This window comes from Podarcis melisellensis (genome assembly GCF_964234715.1).
Source record: "Podarcis melisellensis genome assembly, chromosome: 13".
Taxonomy (NCBI): Eukaryota; Metazoa; Chordata; class Lepidosauria; order Squamata; family Lacertidae; genus Podarcis; species Podarcis melisellensis.
The window spans coordinates 3,015,973-3,038,618 of record NC_138545.1 but is presented as its reverse complement, the minus strand read 5'-3'; the positions used below and the strand labels follow the sequence as shown (position 1 = coordinate 3,038,618).

Here is a 22,646-nt window from a genome sequence, read left to right as displayed (position 1 = left end):
TCTAACCAAAATGGAATTCCTGAGCCATTTCACAATTTTTAAGGACCCCCTAAGTTGAAAAATTCAACATGCCCTAGCAGGGGGCAGTCCCAAATTTCTGGAGGCCAAGGGCACAAGGTTGGGGAAGCCGGATCCTGCACACCCCATCCCCCGCTTCCTTTCCCCCAATGCTGTGACGCCCATCACTCACTCTGGACGCCCAGCAGAGCCACCGAGAGAGTCAGGGCAAAGCAGAATCCCATCAGGACTAAGACAAGGCGGTTGGTGGGGCAGATCCGGCGCCAGGGCGACTGGAACGGAGGCAGCGCTGTGGGGAGGAAAAGAGGGGTGGCTCGTGGGTCTACTCTCAGTCTCCTCTACCCCGGGCTAAACATCCCCAGCTCCCTCAACCGTTCCTCATCAGGCTCCAAACCAGGGGTCAGCAAACTTTTTCAGCAGGGGGCCGGTCCACTGTCCCTCAGACCTTGTGGGGGGCCGGACTATATTTTGGAAAACAAAAAACAAATTCCTGTGCCCCACAAATAACCCAAAGATGCATTTTAAATAAAAAGCGCACATTCTACTCATGTGAAAACACCAGGCAGGCCCCACAAATAACCCAGAGTTGCATTTTAAATAAAAAGTGCACATTCTACTCATGTAAAAACACCAGGCAGGCCCCACAAATAACCCAGAGGTGCATTTTAAATAAATGGACACATTCTACTTATGTAAAAACACACTGATTCCTGGACCGTCCGCCGGCCGGATTTAGAAGGCGATTGGGCCGGATCCAGCCTCCAGGCCTTAGTTTGCCTACCCATACTCCAAACCCTTAGTCAGGCATCCCCAAACTCAGCCCTCCAGCTGTTTTGGGACTACAACTCCCATCATCCCTAGCTAACAGGACCAGTGGTCAGGGATGATGGGAACTGTAGTCCCAAAACAGCTGGAGGGCCAATTTTAGGGGTGCCTGCCCTTGGTCACCCTCCTCTGCACATCTTCCAGCTTGTCCATCTCCTTCTAAAAAGGAGGTGCCCAGAACTGGACAGAGAACTAAGATTCAGTTGAGATTCCCACATTGCAAGGGGTTGGGCTGGATGACCCCTGGGGGACCCTTCTAACTCCACAATTCTCTGACCTTCGTTAACGTCCATTTCCAAGCACTGGCCGTTTCCAGAAGAATGCAGCTGACTTTCTCCAGTGGCGGGTAGTCCGTGCAACAGGAAGGCTTAGCCCTGCTCTCTCCCCAGGCCAAATTCCCCTCACACCCCGTGCCAGATTCATGTGTAAGCCGAACAAGCTATAGCTCAGGGCCCCACTCTCCGGGGGCTCCCAAAAAATTTAAAGGAAAAAACCTGGATGTACTTTTCCAAAATATAAGATAAAAAATAAATAAAATAAAACCTACCTACAGGAACAGGGTTTTGTGTTGTATAGGCTCCTAGGATGTAAGTCATGGGCCCCGCCTGCTAGCCTGCTCCCTCAAATATCACGGGTTTGCTCCTTTCTATATATAGGGGGCCTACATTCTGCTATTTATAATTGTTCATAAAGGTAAAGGTAAAGGACCCCTGACCATTAGGTCCAGTCGTGGCTGACTCTGGGGTTGCGGCGCTCATCTCGCTTTACTGGCCGAGGGAGCCGGCATACAGCTTCCGGGTCATGTGGCCAGCAGGACTAAGCCGCTTCTGGCGAACCAGAGCAGTGCACGGAAACGCCGTTTACCTTCCCACCAGAGCGGTACCTATTGATCTACTTGCACTGGTGTGCTTTCGAACTGCTAGGTTGGCAGGAGCAGGGACCGAGCAACGGGAGCTCACCCCGTCATGGGGATTCGAACCGCTGACTTCTGATCGGCAAGTCCTGGGCTCTGTGGTTTAACCCACAGCGCCACCCACTTTCCTATAATTGTTTGTAGTTTGCACCATATATTACACCTATTATCATTTCATGTTATAGCAAGTTTCTAGAGACTGGATGATGAGCCCTTGTAAATTGTGTTTCTAAAGGAGCTTTTAGGGACGCGGGTGGCACTGTGGGTAAAAGCCTCAGCGCCTAGGACTTGCTGATCGAAAGGTCAGCGGTTCGAATCCCCGCGGCGGGGTGCGCTCCCGTCGCTCGGTCCCAGTGCCTGCCAACCTAGCAGTTCGAATGCACCCCCGGGTGCAAGTAGATAAATAGGGACCGCTTACTAGCGGGAAGGTAAATGGCGTTCCGTGTGCTGCGCTGGCTCGCCAGATGCAGCTTTGTCACGCTGGCCACGTGACCCGGAAGTGTCTGCGGACAGCGCTGGCTCCCGGCTTATAGAGTTAGATGAGCGCACAACCCTAGAGTCTGGCAAGACTGGCCCGTACGGGCAGGGGTACCTTTACCTTTACCTTTAAAGGAGCTTTTGTTATCGCCCAATGCCAATGTGTTTGCATTATGACGTTTGCTATGAGTTAAAAATCATTTTCAGTTAGAGCTTAATAATATTTCACTCCTAATATACTTCTTAATTGTATTTCAGTTCAACAATCACTTTGATAAAATACATACAGTGGACGCTCGGGTTGCGAACGTGATCCATGCGGGAGGCACGTTCGCAACCCGCAGCGTTCGCAACCTGCGTCTGCGCATGTTGTGATTTGGCACTTTTGCGCACGCACAGCCTGCAAAACCCAGAAGTAACCCGTTCCGGTACTTCCGGGTTTCGGCAGTCCGCAACCCGAAAAAACGAAACCTGAAGCGGCTGTAACCTAAAGTATTCCTGTGATGTGCAAATGGCTTGAGATACCTATGAGATCCATCAATGACCATATAGCATACCGTATTTTTTGCTCCATAAGGCGCACTTTTCCCTCCTAAAAAGTAAGGGGAAATGTGTGTGCATCTTATGGAGTGAATGCAGGGGGAAGGCAGGCAGGAAAAGCCCCCAAAAGCCCCCCACAGGCTCCGTGCGGCTCTTGCGGGCTTTTCCTCAGGAGGGAGAAGGGACTGACGCAGCCAGTCAGTCCCGTCTCCCTCCTCGTAGAAAATCCCACTCCTTAAAGGGTGCGCGGCTCCTGTGGGCTTTTGCTGGATGTGGGGGTATTGCCATAGCCGCGCGCAGCCTCTTCCTGCCGAAGAGGTTGCGCGGGGCTAAAGAAGCCATAGCTGTGTGCAGCCTCTCCCAGCTGGAGAGGTTGCGCGCGGCTATGGCAGAAGCCAAGATAGCAAGTGGGATGCATCCTGCTCGCTGTCTTGGCTTCTTTGCTCTATGGGGCTGGGGTGGGGAGACCCGGGCTTCCCCGGCAGCCCCAAGAAACTCGCGGAGCAGTGGGAAGGCTGCACGCCTTTCCACTGCTCCCCGACCTGCTCTTTGGGGCTGGTGGTGGGCTTCCCCCCCGCCAGCCCCAAAGAGCGGGTTGAAAGGAACCCGAAGCCTCCGGAGCGCAGCAGGAAATCCCGACGCGCTCTTGAGGCGTCGGGTTGCCTTCTCCGAAGCCTGGAGAGCGAGAGGGGTCAGCACTGAAGGCGACTGAACGCACCTTGAAGGGCACCTTGTTTTAGAGGGGGAGAACAAGAAAAAAATATTCTCCCCCTCTCTGCGCAGCACCTCCTGCCGCTTCGCTGGAGGGGCGCTGGGTAGAGAGGGGGAGAATTTTTTTTCTCTTGTTCTCCCCCTCTGAAACAAGGTGCGTCCTATAGAGCGAAAAATACGGTATATATTCCACACACAAAACCAGCGACAATTTGGTGTTGACAAAGGACAGCTGTACATAGAAAGGGCCCCATTACCTTCAATATCTCAGGGCCACGTCAAACCTAAATCTGGCCCTCTCCACACCCAGTCCGATGGACCGGCCCCGCTCCATCCCCCCCTGCGTACCTCTCCCGAAGTGCTGCCCGCGTTCACCTGGCACATCCAGGCTTTGGAGATCTTCGTACTCTTTGGCCACGCTGGGTTCGGGAGGAGGGTCCATGTCGATGGAGGTGGAGCGAGGCGGAATATCCGGCAGGACCTGAAAGCTGCAAAGATGAACGGGGAGTTGGGTTTTCCTGCATTGCAGTGGGTTGGGCTAGATGACCGCTGGGGTTCCCTTCGAACTCTGCAACCCTACGACTCCTCCCTCGCTTTCCTTTCTTCGGGTTTACCTGTTTCTCACCCGGTGTTCTTTCCACCCATATATTCTTTTTTATAATAATATATAAATATACATTTTTATTTATACCCCCCCCCTTTCCAAGCTCAGGGCGGCTAACAACAAATTTAAAAGACTTAAATGGTGCAATGAAAAAAACAGCATAAAATACAGTATGAAACGTGAATAACAATAAATTCAGAATACAAAAATCAATTTAGGAGGGAAATCCATCCAGTAAACATTAGATGATCCCCAGGGCTAGCTGGCTAAATTAGTCCTCTTTGGGCCAGCGAAGAGACCAGGGGAGAATTAGCTGTGGGATCCCAGAGTGGGTAATCTTCATAAAAATAATAAATTTTATTTATATCCCGCCCTCCCCAGCCAAGACCAGGCTCATGGCGGCTAACACCACATATATAACCAATTGCTTGAAATACAGCTTAAAAAACAAGATTAAAACACAAGATTAAAACATGAAAATGCAGCCTATTAAACATTAAAAGCTTCCCTAAACAGGGCTGCCTTCAGATGTCTACTTGCTTGGGAAAAGAAGCTGTCATCTCCCTGGCACGGAGGGGGTCCTTCCACCGGGTCGCTCTCTAGTTGGGGGGCCACGGGCGCTTCCGAAAATCGCAGCTCCCTCTTCTCCCCGTCAAAAACGTCGACCTGGGCAAAGTTTGGACAAAGTCACGACCTGCCAACGAACCAATTTCCCAATCGGCGCCGACCAAATCCCACAGCCAAAAGCGGGCAGGTTGGCGGGTGCCCAGGGGGCAGGATTGCCACGGGGTGAGCTGCCACGGAAGAGAGATGGGGGCGAGGTTTTGGGGCATCTGGGGTGACCTGGCTGCCCCCCTTTTACCTCCTCCCTCTTTTTTCCGAGTCAAAAATTTCAGGCCCTCATCCTGTTCCTGATCACTGCTCAATGACCTTTGCTCTGTCAATATTGTTTCTCCCCAAAGCGGCCTTTCCAAAATTCTACCACCCCACAGAAAGTTGGGGGGGGATTTTTAGATGGATGGTGTAATAAAAAAATTAAGGTCTTTTATATATATATATATATATATATAAATTTTTATTAGTTTTTTAACATATCATTTCCAACAGTAATTAAACATACTTTTACATCTTATTCAACTTTTTTTTTGACTTCCATCAATCCTGTCTGAAAATTTTCCAATCTAATCTCTCAGTATGCATTTCTTATTTTCCCTCTTACATTTCAAACTCAGAACCAATATCTCTATCTTTTTCTACTTTGTAACACTTTGTATATTTCTCCTTACAAAACCTTTTGTAGTCCTACTAGTGTAATTTGTTGGTTACAGTTTCTCTTCAAATAATACATATACTTCTTCCAATCTTCTGTGAATCGCTGGTCCTGCAGGTTTCGAATCCTTTTTTGTCTTATTCTGCATAGTCCATTAATTTCTTCGCATAAGCAAAAGGCAAGGGAGAGGCTCTCCCCATTTCCTCCTCCTTGCAGAGAAACATTTGAGGTCAATTTGGGAGAGTCCAAGTGGCTTCAGGATTGCTCTCCCATACTATTCCAAACACATGGTTTACATACTTATGTATGTCTTTGCCTTGTACATTTGTTGTTGTTGTTTAGTCATTTAGTCGTGTCCGACTCTTCGTAACCCCCTGGACCGGAGAACGCCAGGCACTCCTGTCTTCCACTGCCTCCCACAGTTCGGTCAAACTCATGCTGGTAGCTTCGAGAACACTGTCCCACCATCTCATCCTCCGTCGTTCCCTTCTCCTTGTGCCCTCCATCTTTCCCAACATCAGGGTCTTTTTCAGGGAGTCTTCTCTTCTCATGAGGAGGCCAAAGTACTGGAGCCTCAGCTTCAGGATCTGTCCTTCCAGTGAGCACTCAGGGCTGATTTCCTCAAGAATTGAGAGGTTTGATCTTCTTGCAGTCCATGGGACTCTCAAGAGTCTCCTCCAGCAGCAGAATTCAAAAGCATCCATTCTTCGGCGATCAGCCTTCTTTATGGTCCAGCTCTTACTTCCATACATCACTACTGGGAAAACCAGAGCTTGAAATATACGGACCTTTGTTGGCAAGGTGATGTCTCTGCTTTTTAAGATGCTGTCTAGGTTTGCCATCGCCTTTCTCCCAAGGAGCAGGTGTCTTTTAATTTCGTGGCTGCTCTCACCATCTGCAGTGATCATGGAGCCCAAGAAAGTAAAATCTCTCACTGCCTCCATTTCTTCCCCTTCTATTTGCCAGGAGGTGATGGACCCAGTGGCCATAATCTTCGGTTTTTTTATGTTGAGCTTCAGACCATATGTTGCCCTCTCCTCTTTCACCCTCATTAAAAGGTTCTTTAATTCCTCCTCACTTTCTGCCATCAAGGTTGTGTCATCTGCATATCTGAGGTTGTTGATATTTCTTCCGGCAATCTTAATTCCAGTTTGGAATTCATCCAGCCCAGCCTTTCGCATGATGAATTCTGCATATAAGTTAAATAACCAGGGAGACAATATACAGCCTTGTCACATCCATATCATACCTTAAAAGCAGACCCCTGTGGTCAGCGCATTCCCCCCCCCCCGCCGCCGCCAAGAATTCTGGGAACTGTAGTTTCTTCAGGATGCCGAAAGTTGTTAGTGGGCCCACAAACACCCCAATTTCCCCTCCCAGACTGGTTTAATGGTCAGTTTCTCTTCTCTGGGAAGGTAAAACACAACACATCCATCACTATATCCCATAATTTCACACTCTACAGATTTACAATTCTACAAATATCTCAAAAATAAAAACAAAAAAAAATCCTTCCAGTAGCACCTTAAATAATTTTTTTGTTTTGACTATGGCAGACCAACACGGCTACCTATCTGTAACTCAAAAATAAAATTTCATTGATTGACTTCCAGGATTAAATCTTGTAGCAGCCTGGGTGTTTCCAATGCTGCTACAGCGTCAGGGCCAAACCACCTTTGCAAATATGTTTCGATTGGATATATTGCCATTGTGTTTCACTGGTTAATCCGTACTTCACTTGCAAAGCTTTATATTCCACAAATTTATAATTTTCATCAATTAATTGATTCAATGGCAAACCGCTTTGGTTTTTTTTTATTATTATTACCATCCAACTGTGTATAAAATTTGTGAAATAGATGATCTGAAGGATCTGTTTAAAAGATTACCTCTCTGGAAGGACCTGAAAAGCCTAATATCCTGACCATTGGCCACACCTGTGACTCTCAGGTGAAACTCCAGGTAGGTTTCCCCCCAATCAATCATATCCTGGCAATTTCAGGCTGCAAAGTTAAAGTGGATTCCTTCTATTTCCAAAGGTGTCAGACTTCCTGCAATAAAGGAAACTGATAGTATATTGGAAAGTTTGGGGTGACTATTAACCAGTGCAATATTTTATAACCCTCCCTGCAAACAAATACGAATGAATAATGTGCAATAAATAGCTGATAGAGTTTCATCACCTTGCAAAGGAGCCACAGGCTGAAATCTTTCTCTTTTTTAAAAAATAAATCATTTTTATTAATTTTTGCATATGTTTTCCAAACAAAACTTCACATCACATCACCTTCATTTTGGCTATTATAGCCTGGGGCTTCCATCAATTCTGTCAAGTGATTTTCAAATCTGCTATCTATTCTTGCCTTTTGTTATTATAATTAATGCTTTTCAACTTCAATTCTGAATTATTTCCTTCCGAAATCGTTTTACAATAATTTATACAGCCCCCATTACAAAACTTATTGTAAACCTACAAGCGAGGTTACATTAATGCAATTGTCTTTCAAATAAGCCATATATTTCTTCCAATCCTTAAGGTAGTCCAGGTCTTTCTGGTTTTGAATTCTCCCAGTCAATTTTGTCAGTTCTGCATACTCCATCGGTTTTATTTTCCATTTCTCCTTTGTTGCTAATTCTTCCTGTTTCAATCATTGGGCTAGTAATACTCTCGCTGCTATAACTGCATATAAAAACAGATTTTTGTCTATTCATTTCTGTACCTACAGTGCAAAGTAAAAATGCTTGTAGGGTTTTTTTTGCAAATGTATATTTCAACATTTCCTTCATCTCATTATATATATCATTTCCCAGAAGCATTTTACTTTCTTACAATCCCACCACATGTGCTAAAAGGTACCTTCTTTTTCTTTAGATTTCCAACATTTATTAATTTTGGCCAACTTTACTGGTGTTATGGGCTGCGAGCTCTTTGAGCTTACTTCTGAGTAAACCTCCCTAGGATTGGCTGCATATCTGTTTGAACTCAGTTATACGAAGTAAACCTGAATAGAACCAGCACCAGAACCATGCCCAATTTAAAAATGCAAAAATATTCTTTGCATAAGGTTTAGAAAAAAACCCAAGAAATAAATCTTTGCAGAGGGCCTTAATCCTGACCACCACATCGGGGTTAAATGAATGATTTTTTTTGGCTGAGAGGTGAAAAAATGAGAATAGCTTGATTGGTAGAGTAGGAGATTTTTAACCTCAGGGTAATGAGTTCGAGTTCCACGTTGGGTAAAAAATTCCTGCATTGATTTTTTTGCTAGGAATTATAGGATGTTGTTGTTGTTGAGTCGTTTAGTCGTGCCCGCCTCTTTGTGGCCCCCTGGACCAGAGCATGCCAGGCACTCCACTGCCTCCTGCAGTTGGGTCAAACTCATGTTTGTAGCTTTGAGAACACTGTCCCACCATCTCGTCCTCCGTTGTCCCCTTCTCCTTGTGCCCTCCATCTTTCCCAACATCAGGGTCTTTTCCAAGGAGTCTTCTCTTCTCATGAGGTGGCCAAAGTCTTGGAGCCTCAGCTTCAGGATCTGTCCTTCCAGTGAGCACTCAGGGCTGATTTCCTTCAGAATGGAGAGGTTGGATCTTCTTGCAGTCCATGGGACTTTCAAGAGTCTCCTCCAGCACCAGAATTCAAAAGCATCCATTCTTCGGTGATCAGCCCATGGGGCGTTTTGAGGTCCTGTGTGAGTGTCTGGAGGCGGTTGGAGGATGGATGGATTGAGGTTGAATCCTGACAAGACAGAAGTACTGTTTTTGGGAGACAGGAGGCGGGCAGGTTTGAGGGACTCCCTGGTCCTGAATGGGGCAACTGTGCCCCTGAAGGGCCAGGTGCGCAGCCTGGGCGTCATTTTGGACTCACAGCTGTTCATGGAGACGCAGGTCAGTTCTGTGTCCAGGGCAGCTGTCCACCAGCTCCATCTGGTGCGCAGGATGAGACCCTCCCTGCCCAAAGACTGTCTGGCCAGAGTGGTGCATGCTCTGGTTATCTCCCACTTGGACTACTGCAATGCGCTCTACATGGGGCTACCTTTGAAGGTGACCCGGAAACTACAACTAATCCAGAATGCGGCAGCTAGACTGGGGACTGGAATAAAATATACAGTATTCCTGAAAGACCTTCATTGGCTCCCAGGACGTTACCAAGCACAATTCAAAGTGTTGGTGCTGACCTTGAAAGCCCTAAACGGCCCCAATGGCCCAGTATCCCTGAAGGAACGTCTCTACCCCCATCCTCCAGTCCGGACACTGAGGTCCAGCGCCGAGGGCCTTCTGGCGGTTCCCTCCCTGCGAGAAGTGAGGTACCAGTGAACCAGGCAGAGGGCCTTCTTGGTTGGTGGCGCCCGCCCTGTGGAACTCCCTCCCACCAGATGTCAAAGAGAAAAATAACTACCAAACTTTTAGAAGACATCTGAAGGCAGCCCTCTTTAGGGAAGCTTTTAATGTTTGATGCATTACTGTATTTTAATATTGTGTTGGAAGCCGCCCAGAGTGGCTGGGGAAACCCAACCAGATGGGTGGGGTGTAAATAATAAATTATTATTATTATAAAAAAAAAAACCTGTGGGTTTTAGGACCCCGAGGGAATGAGGGCAGGACAAGGCGGGTCTTAATTGCTCAAGTCATGTGACTGTGGGCGGAGTCAGAAAGCAGTATAAAAGCACAATCGCTTGGCTCTCAGCTTCATTGCGCACCGGGGTTGCAGCTATGGGGCAGGAGTTTGCGATGGGGCTGTTTTTGCTGTGGGGCGTTTTTTTCTGCCAGGGGGCTTTTGCTTACCCCCAGAGTCCTGACTGGTGGGAGCCAGAGACCTCAGATCATGTCCCCTTGCCCCCTTCCTCTGATTTTTCCAGGGCTGTTCCTGCCACGCCCCACGCCGTGAAGGTTTCCTGCGAGCCCCACCGCTTGGTGGTGGCCGTTCACCGAGATCTCTTTGGGGTGGGCAGGCTGGTGGCCCCCGCAGATCTGACTTTGGGGACAGCCTCGTGCGCCCCGGTGTCCTTTGCCGCTGGCACCACTGACGTGGTCATCTTTGAGGCGGGTCTCCATCAGTGTGGCATCGTGGTCCAGGTGCTTTGGGTTCTTTGGGATGGAAGGGTTTGGGGGGGTTGGAGGGGGGGTCCTGTTTGAGGGGTGCAGCTTAAAAATGGGGTGCCAGGTGTGTTGAGCAACATGGGGCAGAACCCCCTGGGAGGGTGGGTCTTCCAGGCCAGCCCCAGGGAGGTTTAATTTTTATATAGCATTTAATTATCCTTAATGAATAACTCTTTTCCTAGTCTTGTAATATTTTGAATACTAAACCTCAGAAAACTTTTTTTGTTGAATTTTTAAATTGATTTTTTTAAACAAACATAAATCTGCACCTTATCAAATCAATTATCCTTAATTAATAACTCTTTTCCTAGTCTGTCTTGTAATATTTCAAATACTCACAAAACTACTTCTTTTGTTGAATTTTTTTTATTAATTTTCCAAAAAGTTTTTTAAACGAACATAAATCTTCACCTTATTAAATCACACTTAATTACATTGTGACCTCACAAAACTTCTTGCAATTCTACTAGCGTAATCTGGCTTGCAAGGGCTAAATTCAGTGATTCCTGCATTGATGGGAGTTTACTAAAAACAAGGAATTGTGTGTTTTTCTACTTTGGGTTTTTTTTGCCTAAATGTTTATACGCAGTAGTGCCCAAACTTTTTTTCAAAGAGGGCCAGATTTGATGAAAGGAAGGGCCAATGGGGGCCGACCAAAGTTGTTGACTTTTGGGGGGACTGAAGTTGTTGGGCTTTATTTACCCCAAAGGTGTATGGCTTTTTAAAGGATTGAAGTAGTTGAGGTTTCTTTAGGATTTTACCCCGGGAAATTAACTGCTACAGGGGCCAGATTAGACCCCCAAAATGGACTTTTGGACACGCCTTGTTTATAGCATGGATAGGCAAACTAAGGCCCGGGGGCCGAATCCGGCCCAATCGCCTTCTCAATCTGGCCTGCGGACGGTCTGGGAATCAGTGTGTTTTTACATGAGTAGAGTATGTGCTTTTATTTAAAATGCATCTCTGGGTTATTTGTGGGGCCTGCCTGGCGTTTTTACATGAGTGGAATGTGTGCTTTTATTTAAAATGCATCTCTGGGTTATTTGTGGGGCCTGCCTGACGTTTTTACATGAGTAGAATGTGTGCTTTTATTTAAAATGCATCTATTTGTGGGGCATAGGAATTTGTTCATATATATTTTTTTCAAAATATAGTCTGGCCCCCCACAAGCTCTGAGGGACAGTGGACCGGCCCCCTGCTGAAAAAGTTTGCTGACCCCTGGTTTGTAGGAATGCAAGAGGAGGCCTTGCAGGATTAGGCCACCAGCTAGCCCAGCTTCCTGTCCCCACAGCGGCCAACCAGACGCCCGCAGGCAGAATTCGAACCCAAGACCCAATGCTCCCCACCTGCGTTTTCTGGCCACTTTCATTGCTGCCTCCAGCTGGTGGGATAGCCACTCGACGATAGCCTTAACCCTCCACAAATAGCCTTCTCCTCCCTGTTCCAAAAAACAGAGCCTGCAGGATCAGGCCCATGACCACCACTAACAGCCCTCTGCTCCTCCATGAATTTGCCCAGTCCTCGCCATTTCAATCAGTGGTCGCCGCCGCCTCCTCCTGTGGCAAGGAGTTCCGCAGGTCAACCCTGCATTTTAATGTATTTTAATCTTGTTTTTTAAGTTGTGTTTCAAGCCATTGTTTTATATCTGGTGTTAGCCGACCTGAGCACTGTCTTGGCTGGGGAGGGTGGGGTATGAATATTATTATTATTATTATTATTATTATTATTATTATTATTATTTTATTAACTCTTCACTGGAAGCTGCTGGGAGGGACCGGCGTGCCGTTCTGAGATCTGGCAGAGACCCTGGTCAGGGCGGGCTGCCTTTTACTCTCCGAGTAACCCATAAGGGAACTGTTTGGGAGACGTAGGGGTTGTCGGTCTCTGTCTTCATCGGTTTAAGGCGATTTGGGGGGTTTCATCTCAAGGTGCTTTCATCTCAGACTATTATTATTATTGTTATTATTATTATTATATTTTATTATTATTGTTTTATTATTATATTTTAATATTCTGTTGGAAGCCGCCCATAGTGCCTGGGGAATAAATTATTATTATTATTATTATTATTATTATTATTATTATTATTATTTCCCGAGCCCCGTAGCTTTCAGTGGGGCTGGCCGGGAAACCATCCCAGGGGATGGGGGCCTTTCAGTCGGGCCCGATCCTTTGCCAAAAACTTCCGGCAAGGAGCTAACTTGCCTTGTTTCCGGGAAAACTAAAAGTTTGGGATGGACGGATCCTGCAGTAAGTCCTAGGAAAAGCTCTGAAAGTCAACCCATCTCCCTTTGCTTCTAGATGACTCCAGAAATGCTGATCTACCGAACCAGTCTCTTCCACAAGCCGTCGCCTTCCGCCAATCCCATAATCACCAGGACCAACGCTGCGGAAATACCCATTGAGTGCCACTACCCCAGGTGAGGAAGGCTGCCGGTTGGGTGTGGGGTGAAGCAAGGCTTTTTTCACCCTAGCAAGCCCTTGGCTTCTATGGTAGGGTGCGAAGGGCCCTCCAGGGGTCATCCAAACCAACCCCCATCAATGCCGGAATCGCAGAGAACATAGCGCCGCTTCATGGGTAGGAGAGAGTCTGGAGAATTGCTCCTGTACCTTTAAAAGAGTGGTAGATCAGGCAGAAATCCAACAGGTGAAACTCTTCCACAATTTGCTGTCCTTCGTCTCTCTATTTTGGGCTACGGCTTTCATCAGCCTCGGTCAGTGCATAAGGCCTGAACCAGGCACAGGGCCTTCTCGGTGGTGGCGCCCGCCCTGTGGAACTCCCTTCCACCAGATGTCAAGGAAATAGACAACTATCTGACTTTTAGAAGACACCTGAAGGCAGCCCTGTTTAGGGAAGTTTTTAATGTCTGGTGTTTTACTGTATTACAGATTGAGGTTGAATCCTGACAAGACAAAAGTACTGTTTTTGGTGGACAGGGGGTGGGTGGGTGTGGGGGACTCTCTGGTCCTGAATGGGGCGACTGTGCCCCCGAAGGACCAGGTGCGCAGCCTGGGAGTCATTTTGGACTCACCGCTGTCCATGGAGGCGCAGGTCAGTTCTGTGTCCAGGGCAGCTGTTTATCAGCTCCCTCTGATACGCAGAATGAGACCCTCCCTGCCTGCAGAATGTCTAGCCAGAGTGGTGCATGCTCTGGTTATCTCCCGCTTGGACTACTGCAATGCACTCTACATGGGGCTACCTTTGAAGGTGACCCGGAAACTGCAATTAATCCAGAATACGGCAGCTAGACTGGGGACTGGGAGACCACATAACACCGGTCTTGAACCTACACTGGCTCCCAGTACGTTTGCGAGCAAAATTGCAAATGTTGGTGCTGATCTTGAAAGCCCTAAACGGCCTCAAAGGCCCAGTATTCCTGGAGGAGCGTCTCCACCCCCATCGTTCTGTCCGGACACTGAGGTCCAGCTCTGAGGGCCTTCTGGCGGTTCCCTCATTGCGAGAAGCCAATTTACAGGGAACCAGGCAGAGGGCCTTCTCGGTGGTGGCTCCCGCCCTGTGGAACTCCCTCCCACCAGATGTCAAAGAGAAAAATAACTACCAGACTTTTAGAAGACATCTGAAGGCAGCCCTGTTCAGGGAAGCTTTTAATGTTTAATAGGTTATTGTATTTCAGTGTTTCGTTGGAAGCCGCCCAGAGTGGCTGGGGAAACCCAGCCAGATGGGTGGGGTATGAATAATAAATTATTATTATTATTATTATTATTATTATTATTATTATTATTATTATTATTTTATTTATTCTGGTGCTCTTGGGAGTTGGGGGCTGCCTCCCATCAACCCCTGCCAGCCTGCTGCATGATGGGAGTTGTAGTTCAGCCACATCCAATGGGCGCCATGTTGGCTACCATTCCCAAAGTACCCTGGGCAAGACTTCTTGATAGTTAAAGCGCTCTGGGAATTGTAGTTCTGAGAGAGAGAGGGTTCTTTCTCCTAACATCTCTTGCCACCCTTAGCAAACTACAGCTCCCAGGATTCTTTGGGGGGGAAGCCTGGATGGTTTAAAGTGGTCCGATACCTCTTTAAATGTCTGTGGATGGAGGCCTTTAGCTCCTCCCATTATTGGCTGTGGCTCCTCCCACTGTAGAGGATCCCTACCTTCTGCCCTGCCAACCCCCTAGATGTCTGAGAGCAGCGAGGAGTAATGGGCGGAGCAGGAAGCGATTTCTCGCTCCCGAGGGTGGCGGGTCAGTCTGGATGGCATCTAGGTGCCCCACGTTCTTCGGACTGAGTTCTCAGCTGCTTCTCTTCCCGTTTCCAGGAAAGGCAATGTCTCCAGCCTGGCCATCCAGCCCACCTGGGCTCCCTTCAGGTCCACCGTGTCGGCCGAAGCAAGGCTCGGGTTCTCGTTGCGGCTCATGAACGGTAAGGAAGAGGGTGGATTCGGGGTGCGGAAAGGGCTTAGCTCAAAGCCCCCAAACAGGTCTGGTTAGGATCCAAGGCTGCCGCGCACCAGGGCTTAAAAGATGCAAAGTTGTGCGTTAGCCCAAGTCTCCTGCCTCCGACAGGGGACAGCCAGAAAACCCCCAAAGCCTATAACAATCGCTGTGGTTTGCTGTCTCTGAAAATGGAATTTCTGCTTGGCCGTTTTGGCTAATAGCTCTTGAACGCAGGATAGCTGCGTCGGCCAAGGTTGCAGGTTCGAACCCTGCACGAAACAGCTGCATATTCCTGCCTTGCAGCGGGTTGGTCTAGATGACCCTCGGGGTCCCTTCTTCTTCACAAGCTCTGTTTAGCCCTCACTCCTGAAGTTCCTAACCTTTGCAGCAAAATTGTTTTATGAAATGCTGGCTTCTTTCCTGAAGCCGGTAGAAAAAAAGACAGTCACGGAACCGCGAAATTACACAAAACAGATGAAATACCATGAAAATCCCTGAAACGAGAAGTAATCGACTAGAAATATTATCTTCTAGAATTAAACTAAATAACAAAAATCAAGAAGTTTAAGGGAAAAATTAGAAAAAACCTAGAACTGAACAAAGCCTTAACGGGACGCCGTTTCACTGAACTATTCAGTTTCCTCAGAAGGAAACCTTAAATAAACCTTAAATGTTTGCATTTCCTCATAAACCTTAAATGTTTGCGTTAAGTTATGAATTAAAAATCATTTTAAGTTAGAGCTTAATAATTACTTCACTATTAATATACTTCTACTTAATTATATTTCGCTTCAACAGTCACTTTGATAAAATACATATTTTGCGATGTGCAAATGGCTTTTGATACCTGTTAGGTCCATAAATTGTTTCCAGTAATGTTTATTGATTTTCATACAACTATAACACATACTGTAAAACAAATAAAACAAAAAAAAGAAGAAGAAAATAAAGCAAATAGCAGTAAAAGATATACAGGTAATATCAAACACATAAACAATACAAATTAATTAATTAGTTACACTTCCAACCTCATAAACATATTACTTGACTTCCTCTAGTCCCAACCATCTGAATTACCTTGTAACTAAATGTAGCAGTTTTCCAATATCATTATTCAAAAGCAATATTCCACTTGTGGTCAAGTTTCTTAACTTTTCTTTTTAGGTCCATAAATTACCATAAAGCACAAAAAAGCGACAACTTGTTGTTGGCAAAGGACAGCTGGACATAGAAAGGGCCTCATTATCTTCAGTAGCTCAGGGCCTCATCCAGCCCTAAATCTGGCCTTCAGCTCAGTTAAGGGACCCTCCCTGCCCAGTCTCAAGTGGCAGGCTGTTCCACAGGCCACTGCAATGAACCACACTGTCAGCAGGAAAAGTCTATTTCCTTTTCTCTTCTGTGCTTGCAATTAAAAAAATAAAAAATGATTAACGCATTCACCCTCTCGCGCCGCCAAGATGACTGGAGCGGAGAGCGGCTATCGTCTCGCTTCCAGCTGGGTGAGATCCTGCACCTGCAAGCCCAAGTCGAGGCGGAGAAGCACCTTCCCCTAAGGCTCTTTGTGGACAGCTGCGTCGCCAGCCCGGAAGCCACTCTGGGGTCTACGTATGCCATTGTCGACTCCAACGGGTAAGGAAATACCTTGCGTGAGTGTTTTATTTCGTAAGTTTTATCATAGAATCGTTGGATTCGAACCCGCAACCTGTTTTGCGCTCTACCAGGTGAGCTATCCCCAGTCTGGCTTCTATCCTGAATACCGTATTGACCCGGATATAAGCCGCGCTTTCTCTCCCCCCCCCCAAAAAAATTCAAACCCTGAAATGTTATTAAAGCAGGGCTTGAATTCGCGACCTAACAAAAAATGGTTTTTTACGATATCGCTGCTGGAACAGACGTACGGTAAAACGGAACAGAAAAATGGTTTCGTTGCCAATTTGCGAGCTTGAGTACCTGTGCGATTGTAGCAATTGAATAGCATTTTCGATTTCAGCCGATTGTACGGTAACTTTTCTGGGCTTGCGAGACCGAAGGCTTAAATTGGCTCGGAGTTACAATTCTACCAACTGCAGCGATTTTGGGAGCGGGTTATATTCGGTTATTCTCTTTTTTGCGGCTTATTTGTGGGTACGGTTTATAGTCGGGCCAATACGGTAACAACAACAATTCTCTGAGCAGTTCACATACAACGGCATTACCCTATTCATTTAAAAGCAGCGAAAAAACTAAAGAAACTGGACTTTTAAGCTGATAAAATGTAATAAAATTAACAAAATACAGGCCAAGTCACCTTCAGCAGCTGGGTGCTGGCTTGCCGAAGCAGAAAAGAGATTTGAGGGTGCATCTAGCTGTACAAGGGAGGTGCCTGTGTAATATCAATTGGCAGGGAGTTCCAAAGACCACATGGGAAACGGATGATTAAAGTGCTCCCTGACGGCAACTCCGGATATATCTGAAGGAGCGTCTCCACCCCCATCAATCTTCCCAGACACTGAGGTCCAGCACCGAGGGCCTTCTGGCAGTTCCCTCATTGCGAGAATTGAGGTTACGGGGAACCTCGCAGAGGGCCTTCTCGGTGGTGGCACCTGCCCTATGGAACGCCCTCCCACCAGATGGCAAAGAGAAGAACAACTACCAGACTTTTAGAAGACATCTGAAGGCAGCCCTCTTTAGGGAAGCTTTTAATGTTTGATGTATTACAGTATTTTTATATTTTTTTGGAAGCCGCCCAGAGTGGCTGGGGAAACCTAGCCAGGTGGGCGGGGTATAAATAATATATTATTATTATTATTATTATTATTATTATTATTATTATTATTATTTATTTATTATTATTTATTATTATTATTATTTATTATTATGTCAGGACTTTAACCTCCCATCAGCACGGTGCGCAGCAAATGGTGTTTCCTAACACGGCTAAAGAATAAGAGAGGGTTTATCCAGCCTTCTCTTGTCCTGCAGCTTTGGAAAAATCCACTCTTTAGCGCTCAGTTGGCACAAATGGTCAATTGGAGATTGACGTTTGCTCTGATTTAGCACTAAAGAGCAGCTTTTCCTTTGGAAAAGGAAAAAACCCAGTTAAATTGCAGGGGAAAACCCGAGAAAATCTCAATCCTGTATCCTCAGCGCTGTATTGTTTTTAACACTTGATTGGGAGCCGCCCAGAGTGGCTGGGGAAACTCAGCCAGATGGGCGGGGTATAAATTATTATTATTATTATTATTATTATTATTATTATTATTATTATTATTATTATCCAAGCAAGGGAAAAGGTAGGTGGGGAATCTACCTTTGACTTTGAGGAGTCTCTGGAAACAGAAATCTGCCATAAGAATTTCCTTTCCTTTTCACCCAAAGGGTGGTCAACAAATTTAATAAATTTAATAAATGAATGAAATCTGGGGGAAACAGTCAATTTTCCGCCACCCTCCAGTCCCCAAAGTCGGTGACGATTTCTCCCTTTGGCGCAGGTGCCTGGTGGACGGGAGGCAAGAGGGCGTCTCGTCTACGTTCCTCGCACCCCGAGTCTCCGAGGAGACGCTACGTTTCACGGTGGACGCTTTCCGGTTTGCCGGGGACTCCAGGAATATGGTGAGCAGGTGGGGTTCGGCGGTGTGGGAGGCCTTAACTGGGCCCACGGGGTTGTGGGAGCGGCGTCCCTAGAGCTTTCGTCCACCTGGCGCGGATGGGAGTTATAGTTCAAAGCGCCCGGTGGGCAACAGGATGGCCTAGGTGGGTTTTGCGAAATGGGCTGCACTGCCCCCTGGAGGCAGCATCGTTACTTGCACGGGTCAGAAATAGCTTCAACTGGGTTTTTGCAATTAATTCTTAAAATTTTTACTCATTTTTCTTTTTCATTCATTACATACATCTCAAATTCTTAACGTTTAGTATATATTTCTTCCTCCATCCCCTCCTAGCCTTTCCGAACTTCGGCTTCAGAAAAAAGTTATTAATAACATAACATCAAACCTAAAGACATAAAAGCAAATAGACCATAATATTTCTCTATCTCCTAAACATTTTCTCATACTAATAATGTGAATGTTTATTTAAATCCTGCCATTAAGCCTATCGACTTTCTTTGTTTCTGCAAGTATAATATAAATGGTTCCCATTCTTTTTCAAAGTCGCTGTGGCCGTTTTCTCTTAATCTGTCATTTTTGAAAATTCTGCATAGTTCAACTTCTCTTTTGCAATTAATTCTGAGCGGCTTGAATTTTATTTTCTCCCTTAGCCAGATCATGCAGGCCGCTATTATTATTATTATTATTATTATTATTATTATTATTATTATTATTCTGAGTGGTGTATTTTTTTATCGGGGATGGTTTTATGGAACCAAGGGAAGCTGGGTTTGGGAGATCCACTGACTTAAAAAAAATTAATAATAATAATTAATACTAATAATTTTTTATTTATACCTCGCCCTCCCCAGCCAAGGCCAGGCTCAGGGTGGCTAACAAGCAATAATAAAAACAAGTTGAATTTCAACTTAAAACTTAAAAGCTATATAAATGATCTAAACTAAAGAAATCAAACAGTTGTAGGGTAAATGGAGGTCCGATTGGGTCGAGGTGGGTTTGCCCCAACTCCTGATGGGCAGCGCTTGCGGGAGTCCCGTGCCCTATGCAAGCCCTAAAATCAGAGAGGCAGTGTGGTGCAATGGTTAGAGTACTGGACTAGGACCTGGGAGAGAGCAGGGTTCGAATCCCCGCTCCAACTCGGCCAGGAAGCTCGCAGGGTGTGACCCTGGGGGCCGGTCATGGCCTCTCAGCCCCACCTCTATCCTACAGTGTTTTTGGGTGGGGATCAAATGAGAACTAGGGCCTTGGAGACCTGGTTTCGAATTTCCACGCAGCCAAGAAGCTCGCTGGGAGCTGGTTAGCTTTAGCCTACCTCGCAGGGTTGTTGTGGAAAGGGGGAACCATGAATGTCTCGTTGAGTTCCTTTGAGAAAAAGGCAGGATATCCATGCAATTAATAAGGATGCAACCAGTTGATTGACACCTGTCGCCACTGTCCCCTTGCTGTTTGCCCAAAAAGCCCTTTTTAACCTCCTGCCTTCTCCCTTCCAGCTGTACGTGATTTGCCACCTCAAGGTAACGCGAGCCGACCAAACGCCAGATGTCCGGAACAAGGCTTGCTCCTTTGACGTTGCCGGCAACACGTGAGTCGCTTGCGAGACGCACAACACATATTTCCCCCTTCCTGAAGCCCTTTTCACTATTTACTGGGCCGCCTCTCCTGGTCTGCCCTGCAGAGGACCTTAAGCTCCATGAATAACCATAGTTTAGAGGGCCCTAGGGACGCGGGTGGCGCTGTGGGTTAAACCACAGAGCCTAGGACTTGCCGATCAGAAGGTCAGCGGTTCGAATCCCCGCGGCGGGGTGAGCTCCTGATGCTCGGTCCCTGCTCCTGCCAACCTAGCAGTTTGAAAGCATGTCTAAGTGCAAGTAGATAAATAGGTACCGCTCCAGCAGGAAGGTAAACGGCATTTCCATGCGCTGCTCTGGTTTGCCAGAAGCGGCTTAGTCCTGCTGGCCACATGACCTGGAAGCTGGACGCCGGCTCCCTTGGCCAGTAAAGCGAGATGAGCGCCGCAACACCAGAGTCGGCCACGACTGGACCTAATGGTCAGGGATCCTTTTACCTTTAAGATTAACAAAACCAAGGAAAGGAGTTGTTGTTTAGTCAGGGTCTTTTCCAGGGAGTCTTCTCTTCTCCTGAGGTGGCCAAAGTCTTGGAGCCTCAGCTTCAGGATCTGTCCTTCCAGTGAGCACTCAGGGCTGATTTCCTTCCAAATGGAGAGGTTTGATCTTCTTGCAGTCCATGGGACTCTCCAGAGCCTCCTCCAGCACCAGAATTCAAAAGCATCCATTCTTCGGCGATCAGCCTTCTTGATGGTCCAGCTCTCACTTCCATACATCACTACTGGGAAAACCAGACCATTAACTATACGGACCTTTGTTGGCAAGGTGATGTCTCTGCTTTTTAAGATGCTGTCTAGGTTTGTCATTGCTTTTCTCCCTTTACCTTTACCGTTACCAAAACCAAGGAAAGGTACATCAAAGCTAACTATCATCTTTATGGCCCAGGATGCCTGGCAAACTAACCGAGAACAGGTCTGTGTCCTAGAATGCTTATATGTGCCTGTCAGGCGTAGAGAAAGCAATTGCCAGAGGTGGAGAGGCTTCTGGGATTCGATCAGAAACTATTGTCAGTGAATCAAACCCAGTCAACGCAATGCTTTCATCGTGGACACAACGGCTTGCTTCATTTTTCATAATTCCTCATAGCAACCCCACCTGATCCCCACATTAAAGGTAAAGGGACCCCTGACCATTATAGAATCATAGAATAGAATCATAGAATCATAGAATTGGAAGAGACCACAAGGGCCATCGAGCCCAACCCCCTGCCAAGCAGGAAACCCCATCAGAGCACTCCTGACATATGGTTGTCAAGCCTCTGCTTAAAGACCTCCAAAGAAGGAGACTCCACCACACTCCTTGGCAGCAAATTCCACTGTCAAACTGCTCTTACTGTCAGGAAGTTCTTCCTAATGTTTAGGTGGAATCTTCTTTCTTGTAGTTTGGATCCATTGCTCAGAAAACAACCTTTCTCCCTCCTCTATGTGACATCCTTTGATATATTGGAACATGGCTATCATATCACCCCTTAACCTCCTCTTCTCCAGGCTAAACATGCCCTGCTCCCTTAGCCATTCCTCATAAGGCATCATTTCCAGGCCTTTGACCATTTTGGTTGCCCTCCTCTGGACATGTTCCAGTTTGTCCGTGTCCTTCTTGAACTGTGGTGCCCAGAACTGGACACAGTACTCCAGGTGAGGTCTGACCAGAGCAGAATACAGTGGCACTATTACTTCCCTTGATCTAGATGCTATACTCCTATTGATGCAGCCCAGAATTGCATTGGCTTTTTTAGCTGCCGCGTCACACTGTTGGCTCATGTCAAGTTTGTGGTCAACCAAGACTCCTAGATCCTTTTCACACGTACTGCTCTCAAGCCAGGTGTCACCCATTAGGTCCAGTCGTGGCCGACTCTGGGGTTGCGGCGCTCATCTCGCTTTATTGGCCAAGGGAGCCGTCATACAACTTCCGGGTCATGTGGCCAGCGGGACTAAGCCGCTTCTGGTGAACCAGAGCAGCGCACGGAAATGCCGTTTACCTTCCCATCAGAGCGGTACCTATTTATCTACTTGCACTTTGACGTGCTTTCGAACTGCTAGGTTGGCAGGAGCAGGGACTGAGCAACGGGAGCTCACCCCGTTGTCGGGATTCGAACTGCCCACCTTCTGATCGGCAAGTCCTAGGCTCTGTGCTTTAACCCACAGCGCCACCCGCGTCCCTGATCCCCACATCGGTCTTCTGCAAAAAGGATCACGGGCGTTAAGCGGAGGTGGGAAGGTGGATCTGCCTGATCTTTCATGCTCTCTCTGTTTCTCCCCAAAGCTGGCTTCCTGTTGAGGGTCCTCGAAGCATCTGCAGCTGCTGTGAGGCGAGGAATTGCGACCGGGTTCCGGAAGAACAGGCCCCCAGCTTTCTTCCCAGACCCCGAGCCGTGGAGATGAGCTGGCAAAGAAGTCTACCAGGTGAGTGGGTTTTCTGAGGGCTTGGAGGTCGTCTCCTCCATCTCTGCCCCTCCTCACGCCTTTGGTGTCCTCCCTGTATGCATTGCAGGGGGTTGAGCGGGATGATAATAATACTACTACTAATAATTTATTGTTTATACCCCACCCATCTGGCTGAGTTTCCCCAGCCACTCTGGGCG

The 22,646-nt window shown here is 47.0% G+C and overlaps 2 protein-coding genes and 1 long non-coding RNA gene across 5 annotated transcripts in view; 1 reads left to right on the top strand and 2 right to left on the bottom strand.

Moving 5' to 3' along the window:
• The window catches only part of LOC309355947, a 116,527-nt gene that overhangs the window by 14,340 nt on the left and 79,541 nt on the right, over positions 1–22,646 (bottom strand). The gene's annotated exons all lie outside the window — the stretch shown is intronic.
• LOC309355821 (asialoglycoprotein receptor 1-like) overlaps positions 1–22,646 on the bottom strand; it is a 35,494-nt gene that overhangs the window by 12,351 nt on the left and 497 nt on the right. Inside the window, exons 1-4 of one of the 2 annotated variants that reach the window (XM_081887006.1) lie at positions 4,951–5,007; positions 4,584–4,754; positions 3,833–3,972; positions 191–307 (exon numbers count right to left, since the gene is read on the bottom strand). In XM_081887006.1, coding sequence (XP_081743132.1) covers positions 191–307; positions 3,833–3,926 — 211 coding nt within the window. In that variant the 5' untranslated portion in view covers positions 3,927–3,972; positions 4,584–4,754; positions 4,951–5,007. Of the gene's footprint in view, positions 1–190; positions 308–3,832; positions 3,973–4,583; positions 4,755–4,950; positions 5,008–22,646 lie in introns of those variants that run through there. The other variant, XM_081887005.1, reaches the window with a different exon arrangement.
• LOC309355793 (zona pellucida sperm-binding protein 3-like) lies at positions 10,011–22,580 on the top strand. Its single transcript, XM_081886941.1, has 7 exons — positions 10,011–10,431; positions 12,757–12,875; positions 14,736–14,839; positions 16,311–16,482; positions 18,324–18,444; positions 19,931–20,022; positions 22,328–22,580. Exons 1-7 carry the CDS (start codon positions 10,069–10,071, stop codon positions 22,482–22,484), a joined length of 1,128 nt encoding a protein of 375 aa, XP_081743067.1. The 5' UTR covers positions 10,011–10,068; the 3' UTR covers positions 22,485–22,580.